Here is a 25,211-nt window from a genome sequence, read left to right on the forward strand (position 1 = left end):
GGAATATATCCTTCTCTCGAAGATTTAATCCATTATAACTTACTCTAATACCCAAATTTTCTCTAGCAGACTCTCTAGCCAAATTTTCTAACTGAACTTGCCACTGCAAGTAACTCTTGCCACGTAGAAAAGTACCCACAACTTTAAGATCCAAAGGATGGAAACCACAATACTTTATTACTTGCGTTGATAGGTGAGAAAACTTACACAGGGATTCTCCTTTAGTATTGGCATGGTGACTAAAGAGTTCTAGAGCTTCAAGGGTGCCTAATTCCTCAATCTGATAAAATTCATCCACTTTATGCTGTAGTAGATGTTTTTTCTTAGTTGTGATAATAATTCTACTTCCTTTACCAAACCAGCCATGTTCTCCTGCTAAGATTTCCAATTGTTTCGCATTATTCACATCGTCAAGAATAATAAGAACTTTTTTAATAGAACTTTCAATCAAGTTTGTAGTACTTGATATGACACTAACATATCTTCAATTGTTACCAATTTTATGAAGCGTCCTTCATCTCAAAGGATTTTGTGCATTTTTACATGGTCTACGAGGCACATATATTTCTCATTCATCTTGGAACTATTAGCATAAGTATTTCATGCATGAAAAAATAATCTTGCTTTCCATTAGAATACAAAACATCTATACGTGGCATGGAAAGAAAGAGGAAGATTAAGCATAACATATTAAATAACATGAAAGATGAAATAACATGCAACTAATATCAAGATTCTCATCATCAATTACATGGACAAATTGCAATTGGCCCTTCAAAGAAATTAATAAAATCGGCCTTACTTAGGTCTAATACATCACTATTGATTAAGTTAATTTTCATTCCCCTTTTTATTTTAATTTTATCAAGGCTCCCTAAAGCTTTTAAGGAATATGACATTTGTGCACACTTTGTAAGACTTTTAATCATCAATATTAAAATTTAAAATGCCCAATATAATGCTTATAATCAAATTGAAGAGATGAGGATAAAAAACTATATTTGAAAATATGTAAGTGTATCTGATATTTTTATGAAATGGATAGAGAAGCGGGCTTCCATGTAATAATGCGCAAGTTTTTTCCTACTGAGATTGTCCTAATTTTACTAGTAATAGTAGACAAGTCAAGTAAGGTAAAGAGAAAATATGCCAAGGGAAGGGAAAGAAGAAAGGAAGTTGTAGTTACTGGTAGTGTATATGATATCCAGCTAGTTTGCTGGCTTCCGTCAAGGCAGTCCTCCATTTCTGTATCTGCTCCCTCTCTAGGTTTGCCTCATTTTCGTGATCTGCAAATGCTTCTCCATATTTTCCAGACTGTTTTTCCACTTCTGATGGATCCACGTGGTAAAATATCGGAAAAGCTTTCCCTCCCTTTGCTGTGCACTCCATGATCTTCACGAGTTCATTTAAACACGACTCAGAATTTGCATAATTTTCTGAGAAAATAATGATGAAAAATTTTGATTCTTCAATTGCTTGCAGAAGGTTTTGATCAATTATTTCTCCCTTTTCAAGTTCTGCAGCATCTATAAAGGTACGAAATCCTTTTCTAACTAAAGCTTTATAGAGATGATCTGTAAAATTTGTGCGAGTGTCCGCTCCTCTAAAACTCAAGAAAATATCAAACTTGTATTCAGGAGAAAAGGTAGTATTTGGAGGAGGAGAAGAAGAAGAAGAAGAAGCTGTTTGAGCATTGCGGAGTGATATTTTTAGGCTGGTTCTGCAAAACTTAGGGGGACTACCCTAAACTTTCAACTGAAAAACAGATTGTATAGGGTGTGAATAGGTGTGTCCAAAGGTTATCCTAAATACCAAACGCTTTTGTAAAGTGTAATTTTTTACAATTAAGAGTATTTTACTATGACTATTTGTGAGGCAGGTTGACCTGACATGTACAATTTAAATCCATGGGTTCATAAGTTATAACCATGCATCACTATTATTTCTAATGTTTGTCGCTTTATCATGTACATAACGCCATCTAAAATGTTGTCCACGACAAATTTCTAATAATTTTTAACATCCGGGTTTTTTTATAAAAGTATAGTGCATTTAAAATTAAGGTTTTAAAATAAAGCACATTGAAAAATATTTCCAAATCTATGGTATTTTTTGCTTCATCAGAATATGTCTTTTCAAGAAATACTTTCCACAATTTTCATATTAATGACACACATTACAAAATTTAAATTTACCCTAAAGATGTCTTTTGATGAGACATCTTTCACAATTCCATGAAATTAAATTTATACTAAAAGTGTGTTTTCAAGAGACACCTTTAGTATAAATTCATTTTTTTCAATGGGTGACTGATATAAAAATTATGAAAAGTCTATTTTAAATAAACATCTTCAATATAAATTTAATTTTATGAAATTGTAAAATGTGTTATTTGAAGAGATATCTTTAGTTTAAATTCAATTTTTTTTACTATGTAGATGATATGAAAATTGTGAAAGACGTATGTTCTTTAGTATATATTCGATTTTATGAAATTGTGAAAAGTTATTTCTTTAAGAGACATTTTTAGTATAAATTTAATTTTTTTTTAATATTTATAATTAATAAAGAAAATTGTGAAAAAGTGTCTTTTAAAAAAATATTTTTAGTATAAATTTAATTTTATAGAATTGTGGAGGTGTCTCATAATGTAAACTTAATTTTTTTAACACATTATTCTTGAAGACACACCTCTCAATCGGACAAAAATCTAAAGTAAGGTGGCACTAATATGTAAAGTATGGTGGCACTAAGTCATGCCCCTTAGTTGGAATCACTTTCTATGCACGAGAGTTGGAATCACGATCCACAGTTTTCCTTTATAAAAATCCTGCACGGTCCTCTAGTTGCATGGAATTTCTCTAAAACACTCTTTGCTCCGAGGGGACTCCTTTTTAAATAATTTCTGGAGGATGCCACCTTTTGGATTCTATGAATCTTGCCCATCGCGAAGTCTTACAAAAAGACAAACATTAAAACCAATAAAAAAAAAAAAAAAAAAAAAGCAAAAAAGAGCAATGCCACCTTTTGGATTCCATGCAATCTAGGCCATCACGAAGTCTTAAAAATGGATAATACACTAAAACAGAAAAATAAACAAAAAAACAAAAAAGGCAACGCAACCTTTTGGATTCCATGGAATCTGGGCCATCTCCGAAGTCCTAAAAAAGACCAACTCTAAAATCCAAAAAATAAATTAAAAGATTCCATGAATCTTGGCCATCGTGAAGTCTTACAAAAGACAAACACTAAAACCGAAAAAAAAGAACAATGCCACCTTTTGGATTCCATGTTATCTAGCTAGGCCATCACGAAGTCTTAAAAATGGATAATACACTATAAAACAGAAAAATAAACAAAAAAACAAAAAAGGCAACACAACCTTTTGGATTCCATGGAATCTAGGCCATCTCCGAAGTCCTAAAAAAGACCAACTCTAAAATTGAAAAAATAAATTAAAAGATTCCATGAATCTTGACCATCTCGAAGTCTTACAAAAGACAAAACACTAAAATCGGGAAAAAAAAAAAACTAAAAAAAAAAAGAGCAATGCCACCTTTTGGATTCCATGCTATCTAGGCCATCACGAAGTCTTAAAAATGGATAATACACTAAAACCGAAAAATAAACAGGAAAAAAAAAAAAAGGCAGCGTGACCTTTTGGATTCCATGGAATCTTGGTCATCTCCGAAGTCCTAAAAAAGACCAACTCTAAAACCAAAAAAATAAATTAAAAGATTCCATGAATCTTGATCATAGGGAAGTCTTACAAAAGATAAACTCTAAAGCCAAAAATATAAAATAAAAATAAAAGAAAGAAGTACCATCTTTTGGATTCCATGAATCTTGGCCATCGCGAAGTCTTACAAAAGACAAACATTAGAAGAGAAAGAAAAAAAGAAAAAAAAAAAAAAAAAGGAGCAATGCCACCTTTTGGATTCCATGAATATTGTCGCGAAGTCTTACAAAAGACAAACATCGAAAAAAAAAGGGCAGGGCAGGGTTGGATTCCAGGAATCTTGGCCATTGCGACGTCTTAAAAAGGAGAAACACTAAAACCGAAAAAAATAAATGGAAACAAAAACGGCAGTGCCACCTTTTGGATTCCATGAATCTTGGTCATCGCAAGGTCTTACAAAAGACAAACACTAAAACCGAAAAAATAAGTTAAAAAAAAAAAAAACCGGCGGCAAACAAGCGTGAAACAAAAATGCATGGTAGTGAATGACACGTCATACGAGGAAAAGGCAGTAAAAAATTAAAATTAAAATATTGACATCGATGATGGTGGCGGATGACAGGTTATAGCAGAACACGAGGTATATAAAAAAGTCAAAATAATGAAATGGATAGTAGAAAAGCATCTCAAGCGGAATGTTGGCTTCAAACATTAAAAAAGACATACCCAGCACCACCTTTTGATCCGAGGTGTAGTTAATGGATGGAATTGTGTCTATCTAAGAAAATATGAGCCTTCTTTATTGCCCATCCGTTATTACTCTTTTACAAAGATAAAAGTTTGTTAAATGCGGTTAAAATGTAATTTCTAGTCAAATATTATTTCTAAAAGCACATAAATTCGGAATTGAGAAATTATCATTTTTTTTTTTGTTACATTATTATTCTTACTATTAGTATTTTTCTCTTATTTAAATAATTCTCAAAGCAACTGAATTACTTTTGGGTTATGTTTGGTTTTCGAAAAATATTAAAAAATAATATATATTAAGAAAAATGATTTTCTTATAATTAATTTTATCATAAAAACTATTAAAGAAAATCAAATATAATTAAAATTAATAAAAAATGATATATTTTAAAATTATTTAATCATTATATAGAAAGTTAGATAAGTGAAATTTATTTGAAATAGGATATTAAAATAATTTATTGATTTTAAATTTATTTTTTATTTGCCTTTATTTTTCATTTTTTTATGTTTCCTCTTTATTTTCTTTCCTTCACAATTTTCCTTGAACTTTTTCAGTACCAAACATGACTTATATGAAAATTTGTGACTTTAAATAGGTCTTAATCAATATCCATCTACAAAATATAATTCAACCAATTTACCTCTATTTTTTCTTAATTTATCTTTTTATTTTTGCTTAATTTGTATTACCTTTTTATTTTTTTAGTTTGATTTATTTATTTTTATCTTAATCATCCACATGGTTGTGTGTGGTTTGTATATTTAAATTTAAGTCTTAATTTTAGATATTTTTCTTGAAACAAGAACTTGGGAATGACATTTTAATATTAATTTTTATTTACATTCCATTCAAATTTAGATCTATGTATTCTATTCGACCTCCGAAAGAAGTTGATTTTAAATTTATGCTTTTCTTATTTTTCTTTTTGGATTGATAGAAAATGCTTTCAATTTTTTTAATACTTTGATCATGTTTAATTGATTGAATATGACATAAGATATGATAAGAGAGATGATATTATATCTTATCCTATATTTGATTAATGATGGAATAAGATTCAATCTTATCCTATATTCAAAGAAACATGTAATATGATAAGTAGTGGGATATATTATCCACACTCTTATTTTTATCCCTTCGACCTAGAATATTTTAATCTTATTGCTTAGATATAAGATATGCATATCACATGTAGCATAAATTTATTTTTTATCATTTTTAAATTTTTTTATATGCTCATTTTGCAAAATAATTTTTTATTATAAATTAAATTTATGATTAAAAAATAAAAACTAAAAAAAATTATAAACTAATATTAATATATAATATATAAATTATTTTTATATAGTGAATAATATAATATAAAAAAATTCATATATAAAGTTTAAATTTTTAATCATGAATATTGTTAAATATAAGAGAAATTTCAATTTTTTAAATAGAAAATGTTGGAATATAATATAATTTTTATTTTAAACAATGAAAGTAGTATAAATTTCATATTATTTTTTATTTATTTCCCAAATTAAATATAACATAATATATCTTATTCAATATACTACTTTACAATATCATGTTCATAGGATATGTATATGTAAGAATATCATATTTCATTATTCCATTGAGATATAATATCCTTAAATATATATATTATATCTTATCTTATTCCTTTGATCAAACATAGTCTTAAAATTTTTATTAAAAGAGTTGTTTTTTAAATGTTAGAAAGAGCAAATGTTTCCTAAAATTACTATAAAAAAATAAAAATAAAAACCAAGAAAATTAGGCATAATGGAAAAGTTGATACAAAGACAATTATACTGAACCACAAAAAGGAAGTGCCTTATCAATCCCCCTTTATCAATAAATCCATCTTCTTTTCAAGGCTCGCAAGAGCGTGTATATGTGAAGGTTTCTGGTTACTTGTCTCTCCCAGTCGTGTGTGTGCTCTCTAACCATGGCTTCCCAGATCAGTAAAACAGCGTCTTCTTCTTCTTCTTCTATGTCTCCTACTTCCATCTCTAAAGATGAGTATGATGTCTTCTTGAGTTTCAGCCGGGAAGACATCGGCAAAAGTTTTGCTGATGATCTATATGCAGCTTTGGTTAAAAAAGGGCTTCATCCCTTTAGAGAAGCTATTGGAAAACCTGAAAGCAAAGAAGCTATGTCATCGGAATCCTTAATGGCTATTGAGAAATGGAAGGTTTTCATTGTAATGTTCTCCAAAAGCTATGCTCAATCCCGCTATAATTTGGATGAACTTGTCAAAATCATGGAGTGCACACAAGCAACGAGAAAAGTAGTTGTTCCAGTTTTCTATCATGTGAATCCATCTGATGTGCGGAAGCAAAAGCGTAGTTATGGAGAAGCATTTCACCATCACGACGCAAAGCAGGAGAAGGAAAAGATAGACAATTGGAGGACCGCCTTGACGGAAGCAAGCAAATTAAAAGGATATTATCATCTTGATCAAGACCGGTAATTTTAACTTCCCTTCATCTTATTCTTAATGGAAAACTCACCCACTCACTCTTGCTGCCTTAATTTATTCTTAATCACGAAGCTGATTTCAGATTGAGCTTAAATTGAAATCTTAGGGTTTAAAACCTACAGTCTATAGTCCATTTAACATGATCATAATACATTTATTCATAATTATAGATATCGTAGGAAATTTTAATTCCAATTCATGAAGGTCTATTGTTTAACTACAGTCTATAGTCCATTGTAGATTCTTTCATGACGGTACATTGTAGCTTCTAGTTTTTAGACATACATTATTGTGCATAACATGCTTTGTTGGCATACTTTAGTCAATCGAAGGTGTCATTGAGGTATTCTCAAATGCAAAATATTTGAATCCAAAAAAAAAAATTGTTCCTACCCTTAGCTCCAATTACCCATCCAAACTTGACTTTAAAAAAATCACCATCTGATAGGGATGATCATTGATCTCTAGCCCTGTTTGTCTCCCCACGATTACACACACCATATCTCACTCCATTGTCATTTACTAAAATTTGTGGATGTTTTTGTTTCATATTAGGAGGTTTGTATCTCATAATGGACTTAACTGGGGCAAAGTACAAATATTATTAAAAAATTTTGAATTCGAGAACACTGCCTTCTCCTTACTTCCCTCGCTTTTAAGAGAAATTTTTATTTATTAAAAATAACTGAGAAGACTAGTATTTGTGTGTAAGTTTAAACTTGGAAAGTAAGCTGTATTTGAAAATGGTCTATACATTTCTTCATATGAGGAGGGTGTTAAAGAGTGTGATATATATAACCAACCCAAAATCCTATAAGCTGATCAACATGTATCTTATATTTTTTCACAAGTAAAAACAATTGTATTTAACGCGCTTAAAAGATGTCCAAAGTATAGACTATGCATACAAAGCCAAAACAAGAAAACATGTATATCATATTTTCTTGTCATCTAATTCCCATAAACTATGAAATAACTTATATGGGAAGTGAGCAATTCAAAGATAGCTTGAAGTGGTTAACTTATATGAAATGACTTATAGTAGATTGCAACATTGCCATTTTTGCCTCTCAAAACCATTTGTTCTACCTTGAATGAATATGTTTAGTTGCACTTTTCTTTTAAAATTTATAATAATTTAAAAATCATGTTTGATAACATACTTTTACTCTTTGCTTTTCAAGTTCCGTATGAAAATTTTAATAAAATAATAATAATAATAATAATAATAATAATAATAATAAAAAAGGGATAAAAAGCTTTTAATTTCCAATTTTTTTAAAATAGGAAATTAATACCAACAATTTATTTGTATTTTATTCTTCTTTTATCAAACCGTGTCTCATTTATAAATACTAAAAAATTGTATAAACTCGACCAAAAAAATTATGGAAAAATCATAAAACAAAGTTTTTTTCCTACATGAATTATAAATGTAATTGAAAAATCATTCCATTTTTTATTTTTAAAAATAATAAAAATAGAAATTTGTTTAAGTTACATCTTACAATGAAATTGCCCTGAATCAATAAAATTGAAATAGAAAGAGAACTACAATTGATTAAAAGATTGTTTATTCTGTTTGAGTTTCCTGGTGAAGAGAGAGACATGTTAAGTGTAAGGTTTCTAATTAGGAGACCTCATGACAGAAAAAGAGAAGGGTATTTATTTTGGGTGGGTATATATATATATATTGATTAAAAGCTTGCATGTTTTACATGAATTTCTTGGTGAAGAGAGAGACATTTTAAGTGTAAGGTTTCTAATTAAGAGACATCATGGTACAAAAAGATAAGGGTATTTATTTTGGGTGGGACACAATGACAAAAATATCGAGATGACAAATAACAATATATATGTGTGTATTGTTAAGAGAGAGACATTTTAAGTGTAAGGTTTCTAATTAAGAGACATCATGGTAGAAAAAGAGAAGGGTATTTATTTTGGTTGGGACACAACCATGAAAATATCGAAATGACAAATAATAATAATAATAATGTTAAAAAACAACATGAAAATGATGCTTTTCAAAAAACAAACAATCATTGATCTAATAAGAAAGCAGAACAAAGGATAAAGAGCATCAACATAGGATTTACGTGGTTTAGCTTGTTCAAGGCTACACCAATGGGAGCAATAAAAGAACCAATCCACAAGAGAAAAACAGAGAGAAAAATTATAGCACAACCCCCTTTCAGCACATAGTCCTCTTTACAACTCCTATTTTTGGCTTAAAACAAAGCACTAGAAAACCTAGCTATGAAAACATGTTTTATGCACTTGCATCACATTGAATTAAAAAAAAACCTTTTATTACAACCTTTCAATTGGAAACTAAAAAAGGAATATTATTCAGAAAGAGTTGCCACACACACACCAAAACTATCTCACTAGTTGGGCATGTATATTTTTGTGCCACATCACAACAATCTCCACCTTGGCACCAAAATAAGAAACCAAGTTCAACCTAGATTGATTCCATTTTGCCTATGTTGTTACTATCATACAGATCCGACATTTATCAAGTCCAAGCATTGCTTAAACTTGACCTTTGGAATTGGTTTTGTAAGCATATCAACTATATTATCCTTGGTTAAAATTTTGCTGACATTCACCAATCTTTGTTCCACGATATCCCTTATGAAGTGGAATCTCACATTTATGTGTTTAGTCCTCTCATGGAAACCTTGATTCTTTGTCAAACAAATAGCACTTTGGCTATCACTGAAAACCATTCCACTTCTCTGATTCATCCCTAATTCAGATACTAGACTTTTTAACCACAAAGCTTCTTTAGTGGCTTCTACAACAGCTATATACTCAGCTTCAATGGTAGAGAGAGCCACAATACTTTGTAGTGTAGATTTCTAGCTTACTATACATCCACACATTGTAAACAAATGACCTGTTATTGGTTTTCTCCCATCCAACTCCTTGGCATAATCTGAATCTGCATAACCTTCAAACAAACCAGTTATTATCTACTTTCTCTAGTATATGAGCCCAAAGTCGGGTACCTTGAGATATATCGATAGTTATTGAGATTTTTCCCAATTTTTTTAGGGAATTTCCCAATTTTATCAAGAGTCAACGATTGGCTCTCGATCCTCGTAGGGTGGGGTTTCGAACTAGGCCAAAAGGCTTGGTTGAAGGCCAGTTACCACCTAGGCTAATTCACCCTTGTTAATATATAAGCGCTCAAGTTATATTAAAATCCATTATTAAAAAATATTTTAATAAATAAATTAATTTTGCTTATTTTATTTTAAAATTTATTTAATTGATTACTAAAAGTATAAAAACCATCATTTATATGATAATTAAATATTAAAAATATAAATAGTATAAAAAATCATATATAATTTTGAATGTTTTTATTTTAAAATATAAATTTATTTAAAATTTTCTAAAATAAAAAAGAATTAAATTCTAATATTTTATAAATTAAAATTAATTCGATAAGATAAATTATTAATATAATTTTTAATAATTTTAATAAATTAATAAATTAATGTCAATAGCAAAAAGTAGTCACTACAAGTAATAAAATTTTGGAAATTAAATCTCAAACAAAATATTTTATATAAATCTTAAAAGTATTAAATATTTTATTTAAAATGTAATAAAACATGTATTAATAAAAATAGTTTCTAATTTTTAAAATAAATAAATATAAATATATTAAAGGAATTTGAAATAATTTTTTCTAAAAAAATTTGATACATATTATCCTTGACCATCCCTATGTCAATTACACTTACAAAATAACTTTAACATGCATATTCTTTCTTATTTTATCATATTTTTTGGAGCTTTTCCATGATTTTTGAATAATTTTTGTCTCACCGATATTTTTATCAAAATATCCACAAATATTTTACCTATATTTCTTATATATTAAAAAAATTCAAGTACCTATATATATCTCTGTGTGTGTGTGTACCGATATTTCAAACCATGATAATGGGGTTAGGTCAGGTCTTGTACAACCCATGACATACATAATACTTCCTATGCCTTTAGCATAAGGTACATTAGTCATATCCTACATTTCTTCTTCTATTTTTGGTGACAAATCATAAGAAAGTTTGAATTGGGCTCTAATTGATGTATTGATAGCCTTTGTAGCATCCATGTTAAATCTTTTCCACACTCTCTTAATATAATCTCTTTGGGAGATTGTTAGAATACTAGCAAGCCTATCCTTGTATAGCTCCATCCCCAAAATCTTCTTAGCATATCCAAGATCCTTTCTCTCAAATTCAGATTGTAGTTGTGTCTTCAAATGAGTTATCTCCATTATGCTCTTGATTTTCAACAACATATAATACATATAATAACAAATATACATAACTCCCATCTGTTAGCCTTCTCATATATACACAACTATCAAACTTACTCCTTGAGTATCCAACACTAGTCATGAACTTGTCAAAGTGTTTATACCATTGCCTTGGGGACTGTTTTAACCCATACAATGATCTCTTGAGCAAACAAACCTGGTTTTCTTTTCCCTTGACTATAAAACCCTTTGGTTGCTGCATAAAAATTTCTTCTTCTAATTCTCCATGCAAGAATGTTGTCTTAACATCCATTTGACCAAGTTCAAGATTCTACAATGACACCAAAGCAAGTAATACCTAAATGGAGGTGTGTTCTACCATAAGTGAGAAATTTTCATTGAAATCTACTCCTCTTTGTGTATAACCTTTGGCAACTAATCTTGCCTTAAATCTTTCAGGTTCTACACCAAGGATTCCCATTTTCTTCTTAAACACTCACTTACATCTTACTACTTTACAACCTTTAAGCTTATCAACAAGCTATCAAGTTCCATTTTTGAGCAGAGATTCCAATTCTTCTTGCATAACAGTCATCTACTTCGGAGAATCATTGCAAGAAATGGCTTCCAAATAATTTTTAGGTTCTGCATAGCTCAATTCTTCACCTATGCTCAAAGAGTTAGCTACCATATCATCATAGCCAAATCTTTGAGGAGGTCTTATTGATTTCCTGGCTCTATCCTTGGTCAATTGATAATTTTCTAATGGAATGTCATATTATTGTGGCTCTATTTAAAACTCAAGACCATCAGTTTTATCTTCTAACTCCACTTGAAACTCCACCTTATCCTTGACTTCTCCATTTTCTTTGTTACTAGAAGCTTCTCTATCATCCTTAAAAAATTCGTACTCTTTGAAGACCACATTCCTACTTATAAAACACTTCTTAATGGTAGGACCCCAAAGCCAAAGCTTATGCCCTTTCACTCCATCTAGATAACCAACAAATATACACTTCCTAATTCGAGGCTCAAGTCCTCAAGTTACTTTAATCACAGGGATTGCTTGACCACATTTCCAAGTATAGCCAAGGAAGGACAACCATTCACCAAGTAAGCAGCTGTATGAACAACTTCAATCCAAAACTCTTAAGGAAGTTGTGCATTTGATGACATGCACCTAACCCTTTCTAAAAGGGTTCTATTCATTCTCTCAACTAAGCCATTTTACAGAGGAGTTTTTTTCAGTGTCTACGTTAAACTATGCCATGAATTTTGCAATAATCATCAAACTTTTCATTACAATATTCAAGTCCATTATCTGTTATAAGACATTTAACTCTTTTATTGGGTTGATTCTCAGTCAGATTTTTCCAAGTCTTGAATCTATCCAAGGCCTCATTCTTATGTTTCAACAATTATACTTATACCCTTTATGAACAATTATCAATTATGGTAAGAAAGTACCTATTACCAGCATGAGAAATCACTAGTACAGGTCCCTATAAATCTGAATGCACATAATTCAAAGGTTTTTTGTTTTTTGTTTTTTTTTTTTTTTTTTTTTTTTTTTTTTTTTTTTTGTTTTTTTTTTTTGTTTTTGTTCTATGGACTGCATGATTAAACTTCACCCTATTGGCTTTTCCAAAAATGCAATGTTCACAAAATTCCAAATTCCCAATCTTGTCATTACCCAAAAGTCCTTGCTTAACAATTTCCTATAGCCCTCTTTGATTGATATACATGTCCAAATCTAAGATGCCACAGCTCAGGGTTTTCTAAGATAGTACTAATAGCTACATTTGTAAAGTCTTTTAAAATCTCCCTCTGCAAAATATATAGCCCATTCATCTCGTCAACTTTAAAGATCACTAAATATCCTTTTAACACCTTTAAAGAGCCATTTTCAGCTTTAAACCAATATCTAACATCATCTAACACCTCAAGAGATATTAAATTTCTCTTGAGATTAGGTACATGTTTCACATTTCTCAGGAACCTAACTGTACCATTAGTAGACCTGATTTTTACTGTTTCTATACCAATGACTCTACAAGTTTGATTGTTCCCCAAATAAATACTATCTCCATTTAATTTTTGGTAATCACATAAATAAGTTCTGGTTTGAAATGTATGAAATGTGCATCCCAAATCCAAAATCCATTCTTTCTCAGTGTTTTTAGTGGTAATTTTCAAAACTTCAGCAGAGTCATAGCCATCTGAAACCATTGCAACATTACCTTCTTCCTTAGATGTCTCCTTAGATGCCTTTTTTTTTTTTTTTCTTAGACCTCCTTTCAAGACATTCTCTTTTAAAATGTCCTTTTTTTTTTTACATTGATAACACTTCCTTTTGCCATGAGATTTGGGCAATGTTGAAGCCCTTCCTTTGTTGTTTCTCTTGTCTAACCTTCCCCCAATAGACAAATCTTCTCCATTTGACCCTCCTTCAACTCCAATTCTTTTTATCTAAGAGCAAATTGAACTTCTTCAAGTGTTAAGGTTTTCCAACCATACTTCATAGTTTCCTTGAAGCTAGAATACGAGCTAGGCAAATAGTTCAACACTAAGACTGCCTTATCTTCGTCATCCACTTTGATGCCTGTATTAGACATCTCAATCACAATTTTGGCAAAATCATCAAGATTATTTGCAATTAACCCATCTTCCTGCATTTTAAATGCATAGAGTCTTTCTTTCAAATACATCCTGTTCAAAAGTGAGTTCTCCATATAAAGTTACTCAAACTTGTTGCAGACACCCTTAGCTGTAGTTTCTTCTAAGATCTCCCTTAGAGCTTTATCTCCAAGAGCTAGAATGGTCAAATGGTAAGCTTTCTCATCTATGTTTGATTTTTCTTTTGTCGTCATGGTGATTGGTAGGTCCGACTCATCCTTCAATGCATCTTTCACTCCTTTCTTGAAACATAATAACTTTCATCCTCATTCTCTAGTCATTGAAATTGTTTTTCCCAGTGAATCTTTCAATCTCACTTTTTATTGATCCCATCTCAAACATCAATCATGCTCTGATACCAGTTTGTTAAAAAAAATAACAACAAAATGATGCTTTTAAATTTTGATTTTACATGTATAAAACAGTGATAAAATTACAAAAGTTATCATGCAAATTATGAAGAAAAAAAAAGTCATAATGATATACATAATCAATAGAAAAATGGGTTTTTGGAGTTATAAAAGGAAAAAAAAAAAATCCTATATGTATTTTTAGGGCAAAACTTTATAGAAGTTCAAATATGGTATGGTGGAATGGGCTCTTCCTTATTTTACAATAGACAAGGGATAAATGATGAAGATGACAATAAAATGATGAAATAGCCTCTTTTTGGTGTATAAAAAAATTGGTTGAGAGAGTGTTTATTAAGAATGAGTCATATTTTCTATGTTTCTAAAAGTAAGGTTTATTTTTCCAAATATGGCATTGTCTTTTCTTTTTTTATCAAGTGATGTTTGATAAAATGTAGAGATGGATAAATTTAAAAGTTATTTATAACTTGTCAGTGAAATGAATGGTGAAAGAAATAGGACAATTCGAACATGCTCCTTTTGATAACAAGAATACTATGTTTGGGAAGTAATTTGCCATTTTGTGGACAAGTTATCTCTATTGAGTTCATTGCCATATTAACTTCACATTAATAATCTTGTGTAAGTAATTTTACCCTATTATATCTTTGCTGTATTTTATAATTAACATTGCTTTATTTTATTTAACAGGAATGAGTCAACTATTATATGCAAATCACGGATTCTGTCATTGACAGATTGAAACAGGCAGATATTGGTGACGATAACTTAGTTGGAATTGATAGCCGTTTGGAAGAATTGCACTCATTGATAGGCATTGGATTTGATGATGTTCGCATGCTTGGAGTATATGGATTTGGTGGAATTGGTAAAACCACAATTGGGCAAGTTATTTTTAATTCAATCGCATACCAATTCGATGGTGTTAGCTTTCTTTCAATTGTTAGAGAGCAACCCATACTTCAATTACAAGAAATACTTCTATTTGCAATCACAGGAGTGAAAGATAAAAACCTGAACAATGTTGATGAAGGGATCAATGAGATAAAGAAGAGACTGCGACAAAAAAAAGTTCTTATTATTGTTGATGATGTGGATCATTCGAGTCACTTAAAGTACCTGGTTCCAGATCGAGATTGCTTGGGTAAGGGAAGTAGAATTATTATAACAACTAGAGATAAACATTTACTATGTGAATATGGAGTGGATGCTATATATGAGGTTCAAGAATTAGGTTCTGAAGAATCTATGCTTCTCTTTAGCCTGTGTGCCTTCAAACGAAGATTTCCTAAAAAGGATATGTGGAACTTTCAAGAGAAATAGTAGATTATGCCAATGGTCATCCCTTAACTCTTAAAGTTTTAGGGCATTCTCTTTACGGTAAGACAATATCTGAATGGGAAAAGGCACTGGATCAATTAAAATGCCAACCTATGCCTAAAATTCAAAGTTTGCTTCAAATCAGTTATGATAGACTAGATCATACAACAAAAAATATATTTCTTGATATTGCATGTTTTTTTAACGGGGAAGAAAGAGAATTTGTTTCAAGAATATTAGATGGGGCTGAGCATGCAATAACAACTCTCTGTGGTAAGTCTCTCCTAACCTTTTCAAATAACAAGATGCTGATGCACCCTTTGTTACAACAAATGGGTCAAGTACTTGTTCGTCAAGCATGTCTTACATAGCCCGGAAAATGGAGCAGATTGTGGAGTTCAGAGGATGTCCATCATGTCTTGACTAAAAATAAGGTAAGAACCAAGTGCTTGAAGCTACGAATTAATGCCTATAATTTTATTTTGATTTTGTATATTTTGCATTACACTTACTTATGAATCTTGACTTTCAGGGGACTAATGCAGTTGAAGGGATATTTCTAAATATGCCTACATCAAAACCAATAGAGTTTACCACTGAAGCTTTCAAAATGATGAATGGACTTAGATTACTCAAAGTTCATCGAGACCTTAAATGTGGTGTAGTGCATGTTTCTACTGGCTTTGAATTTCCTTCTTATGAGTTAAGATATCTTCATTGGGATGAATATCCTCTGGAGTCTTTACCATTAAATTTTCATGGAGTGAATCTTATTGAACTCAATCTGCAGTATGGTAAACTGAGAGTACTTTGGAAAGTGAGTAAGGTATGATTATTATTTAGTTTTCTTTTTTGGCTTTATAAATTTATAGGTCAGGGAAGTTTATTTACCAAAACCAAATATTCTTTGTTCCAGCTTCATGAGAAGTTAAAGGTTATCAACCTCAGTCACTCTCAGCAGCTCATTCAAATCCCAGACTTCTCAGATACCCCAAATCTGGAGAGTCTAATTCTTGAAGGTTGTACAATTTGCTAAAGGTTCATCCATTTATAATTATTACAGTTCCTAACTAACTTTTTTATTCCTTAAATTTTATAGGGTGCACAAACCTTGAGAACCTTCCAAGCAGCATTTGGGACTTGGATTCTCTTGTAAATCTTGATCTCTCTCACTGTTCAAACCTCCAGAAACTTCCAGAGGTCCAGGGGAATCTATACTCATTGGAATATTTGAACTTGGCATTCTGCAAAAAACTTGAGAGCCTTCCAGAGAACCTCTGTTATTTGAAATATCTCAAGACTCTCAATGTAATTGGTTGTTCAAAACTTGGCAGATTGCCTGAGAGCCTGGGAAGCCTGGAATGTCTGGAGAAGCTTTGTGCATCAAATGCAGATTTGATTAGCTCTCAATTTCATTACTTGATGCAGATTTGATTAGCTCTCAATTTCATTACTCTTTGGCTGGTTTGTGCTCCTTGAAAATATTAGATGCACATGGCACCCGCCTAATGGAAGGAGCAATCAGTAGTGACATTGGCAGCTTATACTCATTGGAAGAATTAGACCTAAGTTACTGCAATTTAATGGATGGAGGAATTCCTGATGATATTTTCTGCCTATACTCATTAAGAGTATTAGATCTAAGTGGAAACCATTTTCGTAGAGTAACTGATGCCATAAGTCAACTTTCTAAGCTAAGAGTGCTTCGGTTGAGGCACTGCAAGCATCTTGGAGAAATTTCAGAGCTTCCATCGAGTCTCAGAGTCCTAGATGCCCATGGTTGCACAAGCATGAAAACTTCATCAAGTACATCATTGTCGCCATGGCAAAGGCAGTTAAATTGCTTCAAATCAGCTGTCTTACAAGAAATTCAGGTATATTTTTCATAGCACACAACTTTTATGCAGTCATGCTCAATATTTAACATGGTACCTTCTGCGCAGGAGTTGAAATACAGTAGCCTTTTGTCTCTTCCAGCAAATGGTGTCAGCCAGGGATTTAGTACTTTTATTCCTGGAAGTGGAGAAGTTCCAGAGTGGATGTCACACCAGAGTGTCGGCAGTGAAGTAACGGCTGAGCTTCCTCCAAATTGGTACGACAATAACGAAGTCTTGGGATTTGCTTTATGCTGTGTTTATATTCCACAACAGGATGAACCAGAGAGTAGTACATCTGAGAATGCCATGGTGAATATCGCGCAACCTTATCACTTAAGATGTAAATTGACTTTCCTTGATGGCATTGGATTTTTGGATGATCTCTTATATGGATCATCCTGCCAATGCAACCATAATGATGGTGTATCAGATTCAGTGTGGGTAACATATTATCCTAATCATGCTATCAAGAAGAAGTATCGCTCTGATGCATCAAGGCATTTTAAGGCTTCATTTAGTGGTTATGTTGATGGTAAACCAGTCAAGGTGGAAAAGTGTGGAATTGGTCTTGTATACATCTGAGGTTGACGAGCATATACATGTTGTACCTTTGAAGCCTTGGTAAGTAATTTTTTCTTTCTGGTTTAAGTTTCCACTGCAAAGGGATTAAAGTAGCTTAAATTATTCTCGATTGATATTTTTACCGTTTTAAATTTTTAGGATGTAAAAAAAATGCTCACCCACCCATATATATATATATATATTGGCCTAAAAGATCCAAACCAGTTGTGGTAATTTGTAAACCACTTCAGGACTTGTTCCAGGGTATTCGCACATTATTATTTTTAAAGCATTGAAGTCTTGTTTTGAACTAGTTCAAATTTTCTACAATGCGAGTCTTGGAATGATCAACCAAGGAGGGATATTCATATCCCACGCGTTTCAGGCAGAAAACTCAGCCAACCAATCAAAGCCCCGACCACTCAACTGATCAATTGAGGCTTATATTGGTTTCCCATGTCAGGTAGAATTTCATTTCTGTTTTAAGTCCTTATTAAACAGATTATGCTTTGGGATATAATACTCATGATTTATTTCTTATATGCCTTTATCTATCTTACATTTTAAATATATATGCTAAAAGCTTAATTTAAGTTTCACAAACATGAATTATATTTTCTTATGATGTAGCTTAATTTAATTTTCACAAACATGAATTATCTTACATTGTTTAATGTTCATGGAGTTGAAACCTTGTATCTTATGATGTAGCTGAATAGGTGGAAGCGGTTCCAAAAGACAGGCGGGATGAATTGATGTCTGAATGTGAGTCTTGAAAGAGAAACGGTTGCTAAAGAAACATGGGATGGTCTACTTGTACTGATCATCTAATTACAGGCTGGTAGGCATTAATCTTGGTCCTTGACAAAAACACACTGCAGTTTGGGAACAATTCATTCTGTGTGATGAAAAAGTATGACTTGCAAATATGCTAGAAACTAGAATTTATGTTTTCAGCTATGAAATCTATGTATGATTGATGTTTGAATGAGCATTAAGTGAGAACTTGACCTTTTACAATGCATGACACCATACAATCATATGCAAAAGATAAGCTTTATCCTATTTAGTAACTTTAGGCTTCATTTGGGTTTTAGAAATTTGAGAGAAAAAGAAAAGGAGAAAAAGCAAATACAAAGAAAAAATGTTAAAACCATTTAAACAAAATAAAATAAAATAAATAAAAAAACCAAATAAAAATCAATTATTTCTTAGTTGGTGACTTTATTAATGTACTAGGGAATGATATATATATATATATATACTTGATATATAATACAGTATTTTTCAGTCTTATTTAGGATTTTGATTAAGACATGTTTGTTAGAAGTCCTAGTTATGGCATCCCATAAAATATACAAATTATTCTTTAAAGTTTTCTTTTCAAAGTACTAGAAATATCACTAGCCCTCTACCAACAAATGTTACTTTCAAATATCTATAAACTCAATCTCAATTCAAAATAAATTTATGAAATTTAACATGAGAAATCTAGAACATTACTAGTTACTTTGTTTTCTATTTTAAATAAGAACTAGCATGCATATTATGAAAAAATATATATTTAAAAAAAACATTAAATAAAGGCGTTTTGATAAAAACATAAGTTTGCACAAGAACTTACGAATGATCTTTTTAGATTAAACTAATTAATTAGTTAGAGTCCAATAAGACTGATTAAATAATTATGACACAATACACTCAAATCACTTAAGCCCATGAGAAAGATATTTTTTTTTATCTCTTCAAATGCTTTACATTTAGTCTTCCAAAGAAAAAGTGTCAATGGGTGGAAAATCTATTGGTTTATCCTGGTTTGCGACACCTCTTTTATGATTGAAATCAATTTAGGAACATCCAGATCATAGGTATTGCGTCGAAACTCTAAATCTAAAGTTTTTAATATATTTTTTGCTTCTATTGCTTAGATCTAGAGATCCCTAGGATAGATTTTGCATGCACCTATAATCCAAGGGTTGTCCTAACAACAAGTTGCATAAATCCATCTATGGATTCAAGCAAACATCTCATTCATGGAATAAGTATTTTGATTAGGTCATCAAAATTTTTAGTTTTTATCAAAATGAGGATGAGCCTTGTGCATACAAGGTGCAAGGAAGCACAGTGATCTTCTTAATCTTATATGTTGATGACATACTACTCGAAGGTAATGATGTAAGGTTGTTGTCTACCGTGAATATCTTATTATCTACTTAGTTCTAAAAGAAGGATTAAGGAGAAACACAACATATTCTTAGGATTAAGATTCTAAAGGACTATGAGATAGGAAGATTGCATTATCTCAAGCCACCTACATTGATAAGCTTTTAGTCAATAATGTGATGTAGGATTCCAAGAAGGGCTTGTCACCCTTCAAGTATAGAGTTCCTCTTCCTCTTTCTCATGATCGGTGTCCTAATGCAACTAAGGAGAAAGAGCACAGAAAGTGGTATCTTATGCTTCACTAGTGAGTGGCCATATACATGCAATGCTATGTACTAAAGTAGACATTCGCTACAATATAGGTATAGTGAGTAAATATTAGTCTAATTCAAGACTAGAACATTGGACAACAATGATGTGTATACTTAAGTATCTTAGGAGAGCAAGGAATTATATGTTGGTTTGCATTGTGATGAGATAGTGCCCACTGAGTACGCAAATTTGGATTTTCATTCTGATAAGGACTCCCATAAGTCTACTTCTATTTATATCTTTACCTTAGGTGGAGTATGTATTGTTGACTTTACTATAGAGTCTGATTATGCTACAACTTTTAAAACTACAAATAAAGTCATTTGGTTAGGAAGTTCATTACAAAACTAGGAAAGAAAGTCATTTGGTTTAGGAAGTTCCTTACAGAACTAGGGGTAGTACCCTTGGTTGTACCACCCACATCTTATTATATGATAATAGTAGAGCGGTGACACAGTTAAAAGAACCAAGAAACTACTAGAAGGGTAAACATATAGAGAGGAAGTATCATTTGATTCTTAAGATATATCAGAAGGGTGATGTAATTGTGGACAAGATACCTTATTTAAAGAACCTGGTCAGTCCTTCACCAAGACCCTTACTAGGTCAAGCTTTGATACTTATAGGGATGGTATAGGTGTTAGATATATGTTTAGTCTACTTTAAGGATTAGTGGGAGATTGTTACGATAAAGCACTTAAAACCAATGATGTGATATAACAATTTGATTCACTATATATAATATAAATTATTTTCTATCTTACTTACATTATTTATCTTATTTCAACCAATGATGTGATATGACAATTTCATCCATTACATATCTATCTTACATTATTTATATGATTTCTTTGACTAGTCAAGCATATATCACTTGTATTGTACATGACTTTGAGTGCATTAAGAGTTTTATAAAATATTTAAGTCATTGGTTCCTTACAATATGATAAGTTGTTCACAATTGGTTCATGGACTTCAGCAATCCATTAGAAGCCATAGTGTACTACCTCTAAAGTGGTGGGATGACTTGTCTTAGTCTTCAGGATGATTTTCCCATAGTGAGTGTACTAGTATATAAGGTTACACATTGAGCAGGACCTACAGAGAGTCATGATTGAATGGTTATCAAGTTATCATGACTTCTCCAAGTTACTATGTTACATATCTCAACCATGAGAGAGTATTGAATGAATGCTTAAGTCATCAGTAAATTTGACCTATGGATAACATCCTAATGTGATCATAATATTCCCTATAGATTCAATTACTGGTGGTTTAAGTAAGTAGTCAAATATTTTCTTAATAAAAACACCATAATACCTTATGGATTTTAGAAAGTATATCCCCTAAGAGGATCCTAAGCATTTTAATTTTCATAGGATACGAGAGTGGAGTTAACTCTCTCTAATGGAATGTTGAGTCAATTTTAGAATTTGATTATAAAGAAGCTAGTATTTTCCAACAGGCCTAAGTGGTCTTTACTCAAGCTTACATTCTTTGGTGGCACATGATTTGAGGGAAATTTTAATTTATTATATGTGCATAAGGGTGTTTAAGTATAACCACAAGCTTGCACTAGTGCTTATAATTAAGTGGCTTATGATTTCCACTTTGGCTATTTAAACAATTGGAACCAATCATCTATTGGGTCAATTAATTGAATGGGAGAATTATGCTTCTAGGCCAATTAGGCTAGATAATTTATGTAAGGTCCTCCTATCACCCATAATTGATTACAAGGATATGAGATAGTAATGGATAAAAATACCCCTTTGATTCATTTTTGTCTTTATTCCACCACTTTTCACATGCCACTACCAGCAAATTCATCCTTATTTAACCATTCTTAGATTTTTCATTGTTTTTTAAACTCTTTTATAAATAATTGAAAAATCAACATTATTTTCTATTTTTAAATTATAAATAAACAAAAGTTATATTAATGATTCAAAAACTATTTTGGAAAATACTTTCTAAAAAATGTTAATTTAAATAAATAAAAATTATCTTTTACATTTTAGAGGTAAATAATTGAATGATTAAAACACTATTTAAATAAATTATTCACTATTTTCTTTCCTTTTATTATTTAAAAGTTTTTTTTAAACTATTATAAAATAAAAAGTTTAAATTTTCTTTTAATCTTTTTCCTCCTTATTTAATAACTTTTTGAACTTGGTAATAAGTTACATGAAATGTTGCAAATTTGTTTACTAAGGATTTTTTTTAATGATTTGAATTAATTGAAAATTTATCAAAATAAGAAAAAGAAAAAGAAAGAAATAGGATAGATGGAGAGTTTTTATTTTAAATATTCAATTAAAATGTTTTCATATGACCTAATTTTAGAAGTGGATTATATCAATACATTGTATAATAGAGATTGAATTTTTCTTATATAAAAGGTTGAATGGTATATTTACTCATTTTAGATGAAAACAAGTGGTTAAAAATTATATAGATTATGTTTGAGTTTGGTTTAAAAATATTTTTCTAGTTTTTTCTTAAATAAATTGAAATTTCTATATTGTCTCTTTTTGAAAATACGTTTAATTAAAAAATGAAAACTATTTTTAAAAATGAAAAATGAAAACCTTGTTTAGAACTATTTTTTATATGAAAATAATAAAAGAATTAAATTTCATTTATTGATTATTCTTTTTTATTTTTTCTATTAGTTATTTTAATAATAAAATATAAAATATAAAATGATCACAATTAAACAAAGGAATTGGTCAATTGTGTATTTTTTTTCACAAGAATATAATATATTCACAAAAAAAGAGTCGGATTTAAGTTTTTCGTCATTTTCTCAACCAAACTACTTGAATCATATTTAATACACCTATAGGCACACATTCACTACAAGGATATGGAATTTGCACCATTATAAAAGGGTATTCACTAACTTTACAAGGGGTATACAAGACTACCCTTTGTGAAAGATTTCAATCGATTTTGAACCACTCCTTTATTTTCCTTGTTACCTACGGATTGTACACTTATGTCATACATTTTATTTAACTCTCATATGAAAATTCCAATACTTTCCCTAGTAATGATGTTTGGGGAAAAAAATTTGACCCTAAGTCATCGACCATTTTCTCAACTAAACCATTAGAAATATAGTTAACACACCTACGTAAACACATAACTTAAGAGTGATATGGAATTTGTGCCACTATACAAGGGTATTACACTAACTGTACAAGAGAAATGTACTAAGTGTACTAGGCTACCCTTTATGAAAGATTTCAATCGATTTTGAACCACTCCTTTTTATTTTCCTTGTTACCCACGGATTGTACACTCATGTCATATACGTTATTTAACTCTCACATGGAAATTCAAATACTTTCTCCAGTAATGATGTTTAGGGAAAAAATTATGACCTTAAGTCATCTAACATTTTCTCAACCAAACCATTGAAAACATGGTTAACACACCTACGTGAACACATAACTTAGGAGGGATATGGAATTTGTGCCACTGTATAAGGGTATTACACTAACTATACAAGGGGAATATACTAAGTGTACAAGGGTGTACAAGGCTACCCTTTGTAAAAAAATTCAATCGATTCTGAACCACTCCTTTATTTTCCTTGTCACCCAAGGATTATATACTCATGTCATGCACTTTATTTAACTCCCACATGGAAATTCCAATGTTTTCCCCAATAATGATGTTTGAGGAAAAAAACTTGACCCGAAGTCATGGACCATTTTCTCAACCAAACCATTGAAAACATGGTTAATGCACCTACATGAACACATAACTTAGGAGGGATATGAAATTTGCACCACTATACAAGGGTATTACACTAACTATACAAGGGAAATGTATCAAGTGTATAGGGGTGTACAAGGCTCCTAATAAGTTTTGTACGATTTTAAAACAACCTGAACTTGACATTAGAACAATTATCAATAGGTTTTTCTTTAATTTTTTTTTTTTTACCACACCATGCCATTAAGACCTTCCCTACCAAATAACACATAAGAAATAAAATTAAAATTAAACATGTTTAAATTGTTCATTATAAGTAAACTAAATGAAATATATATTTTTACTATTTTGTCCTTATAAACATAATTTCACTCTTATCAATAAGATTAAAAAATCATATTTAAATGGAATTAAAAATATAAAAAAAATTTGTAACATTTTTATTTTTTAAATCATTAATTTAAATTATGAAATTAGTTTTAAAATTAAAAACATTTGTTGTAATTATAGTTTTGAAGATTTCATAATTTTTATCTTATTACTTTTAAAATTTTGCTTTAATAAGAAAATATTTATTTTGATGGTTATAAATATTTAAATCTTTATTTTAATAAAATTTAGGATTAGTATGGGAAACAATTAGGTAATTTTGGAACTGGGAAATGTTGAATATCTTGAAGACATGCATCTAATTTGTAAGTTATATATAAAAAAAAAGAATAATAATATTTTATGAGGTATTTAAAAATTATTTAATATATATGAGAAATAATGTACAACATATTTATTATTTTGTAAGTAAGAAACAAAAAAAAAAAAAATTTGCTAAGGTGTTTAAAAAATGTTTATTATATATTCTATAAGTTTGACAAAAAAAATTGATGATGTCTAATTTGCAAGTTAGAACAAACAAAGAATACTAATATTTTATAGAGTGTTTAAAACTTATTTAATATATATGAGAAATAATCTAAGTTCGAAATAAAGAATAATATT

At 30.4% G+C, this 25,211-nt stretch overlaps 3 protein-coding genes across 3 annotated transcripts; 2 read left to right on the plus strand and 1 right to left on the minus strand.

The window, feature by feature from the left end:
• Positions 1–1,182: 1,182 nt before the first annotated feature.
• LOC117905674 (disease resistance protein RPV1-like) lies at positions 1,183–3,854 on the minus strand. Its single transcript, XM_034818556.1, has 2 exons — positions 3,825–3,854; positions 1,183–1,743 (listed from the first exon to the last, which is right to left on the minus strand). Exons 1-2 carry the CDS (start codon positions 3,852–3,854, stop codon positions 1,183–1,185), a joined length of 591 nt encoding a protein of 196 aa, XP_034674447.1.
• Positions 3,855–6,390: 2,536 nt separating this feature from the next.
• Positions 6,391–15,576, plus strand: LOC117905675 (disease resistance protein RUN1-like). Its single transcript, XM_034818558.1, has 3 exons — positions 6,391–6,911; positions 14,991–15,121; positions 15,251–15,576. Exons 1-3 carry the CDS (start codon positions 6,391–6,393, stop codon positions 15,574–15,576), a joined length of 978 nt encoding a protein of 325 aa, XP_034674449.1.
• Positions 15,577–17,001: 1,425 nt separating this feature from the next.
• LOC117905676 (TMV resistance protein N-like) lies at positions 17,002–17,895 on the plus strand. The gene is made up of 3 exons (XM_034818559.1): positions 17,002–17,447; positions 17,517–17,759; positions 17,881–17,895. The coding sequence occupies exons 1-3, from the start codon at positions 17,082–17,084 to the stop codon at positions 17,893–17,895; spliced, it is 624 nt and encodes a 207-aa protein (XP_034674450.1). The 5' UTR covers positions 17,002–17,081.
• Positions 17,896–25,211: the final 7,316 nt, after the last annotated feature.

This window comes from Vitis riparia, chromosome 18 (assembly GCF_004353265.1).
Source record: "Vitis riparia cultivar Riparia Gloire de Montpellier isolate 1030 chromosome 18, EGFV_Vit.rip_1.0, whole genome shotgun sequence".
Taxonomy (NCBI): domain Eukaryota; kingdom Viridiplantae; phylum Streptophyta; class Magnoliopsida; order Vitales; family Vitaceae; genus Vitis; species Vitis riparia.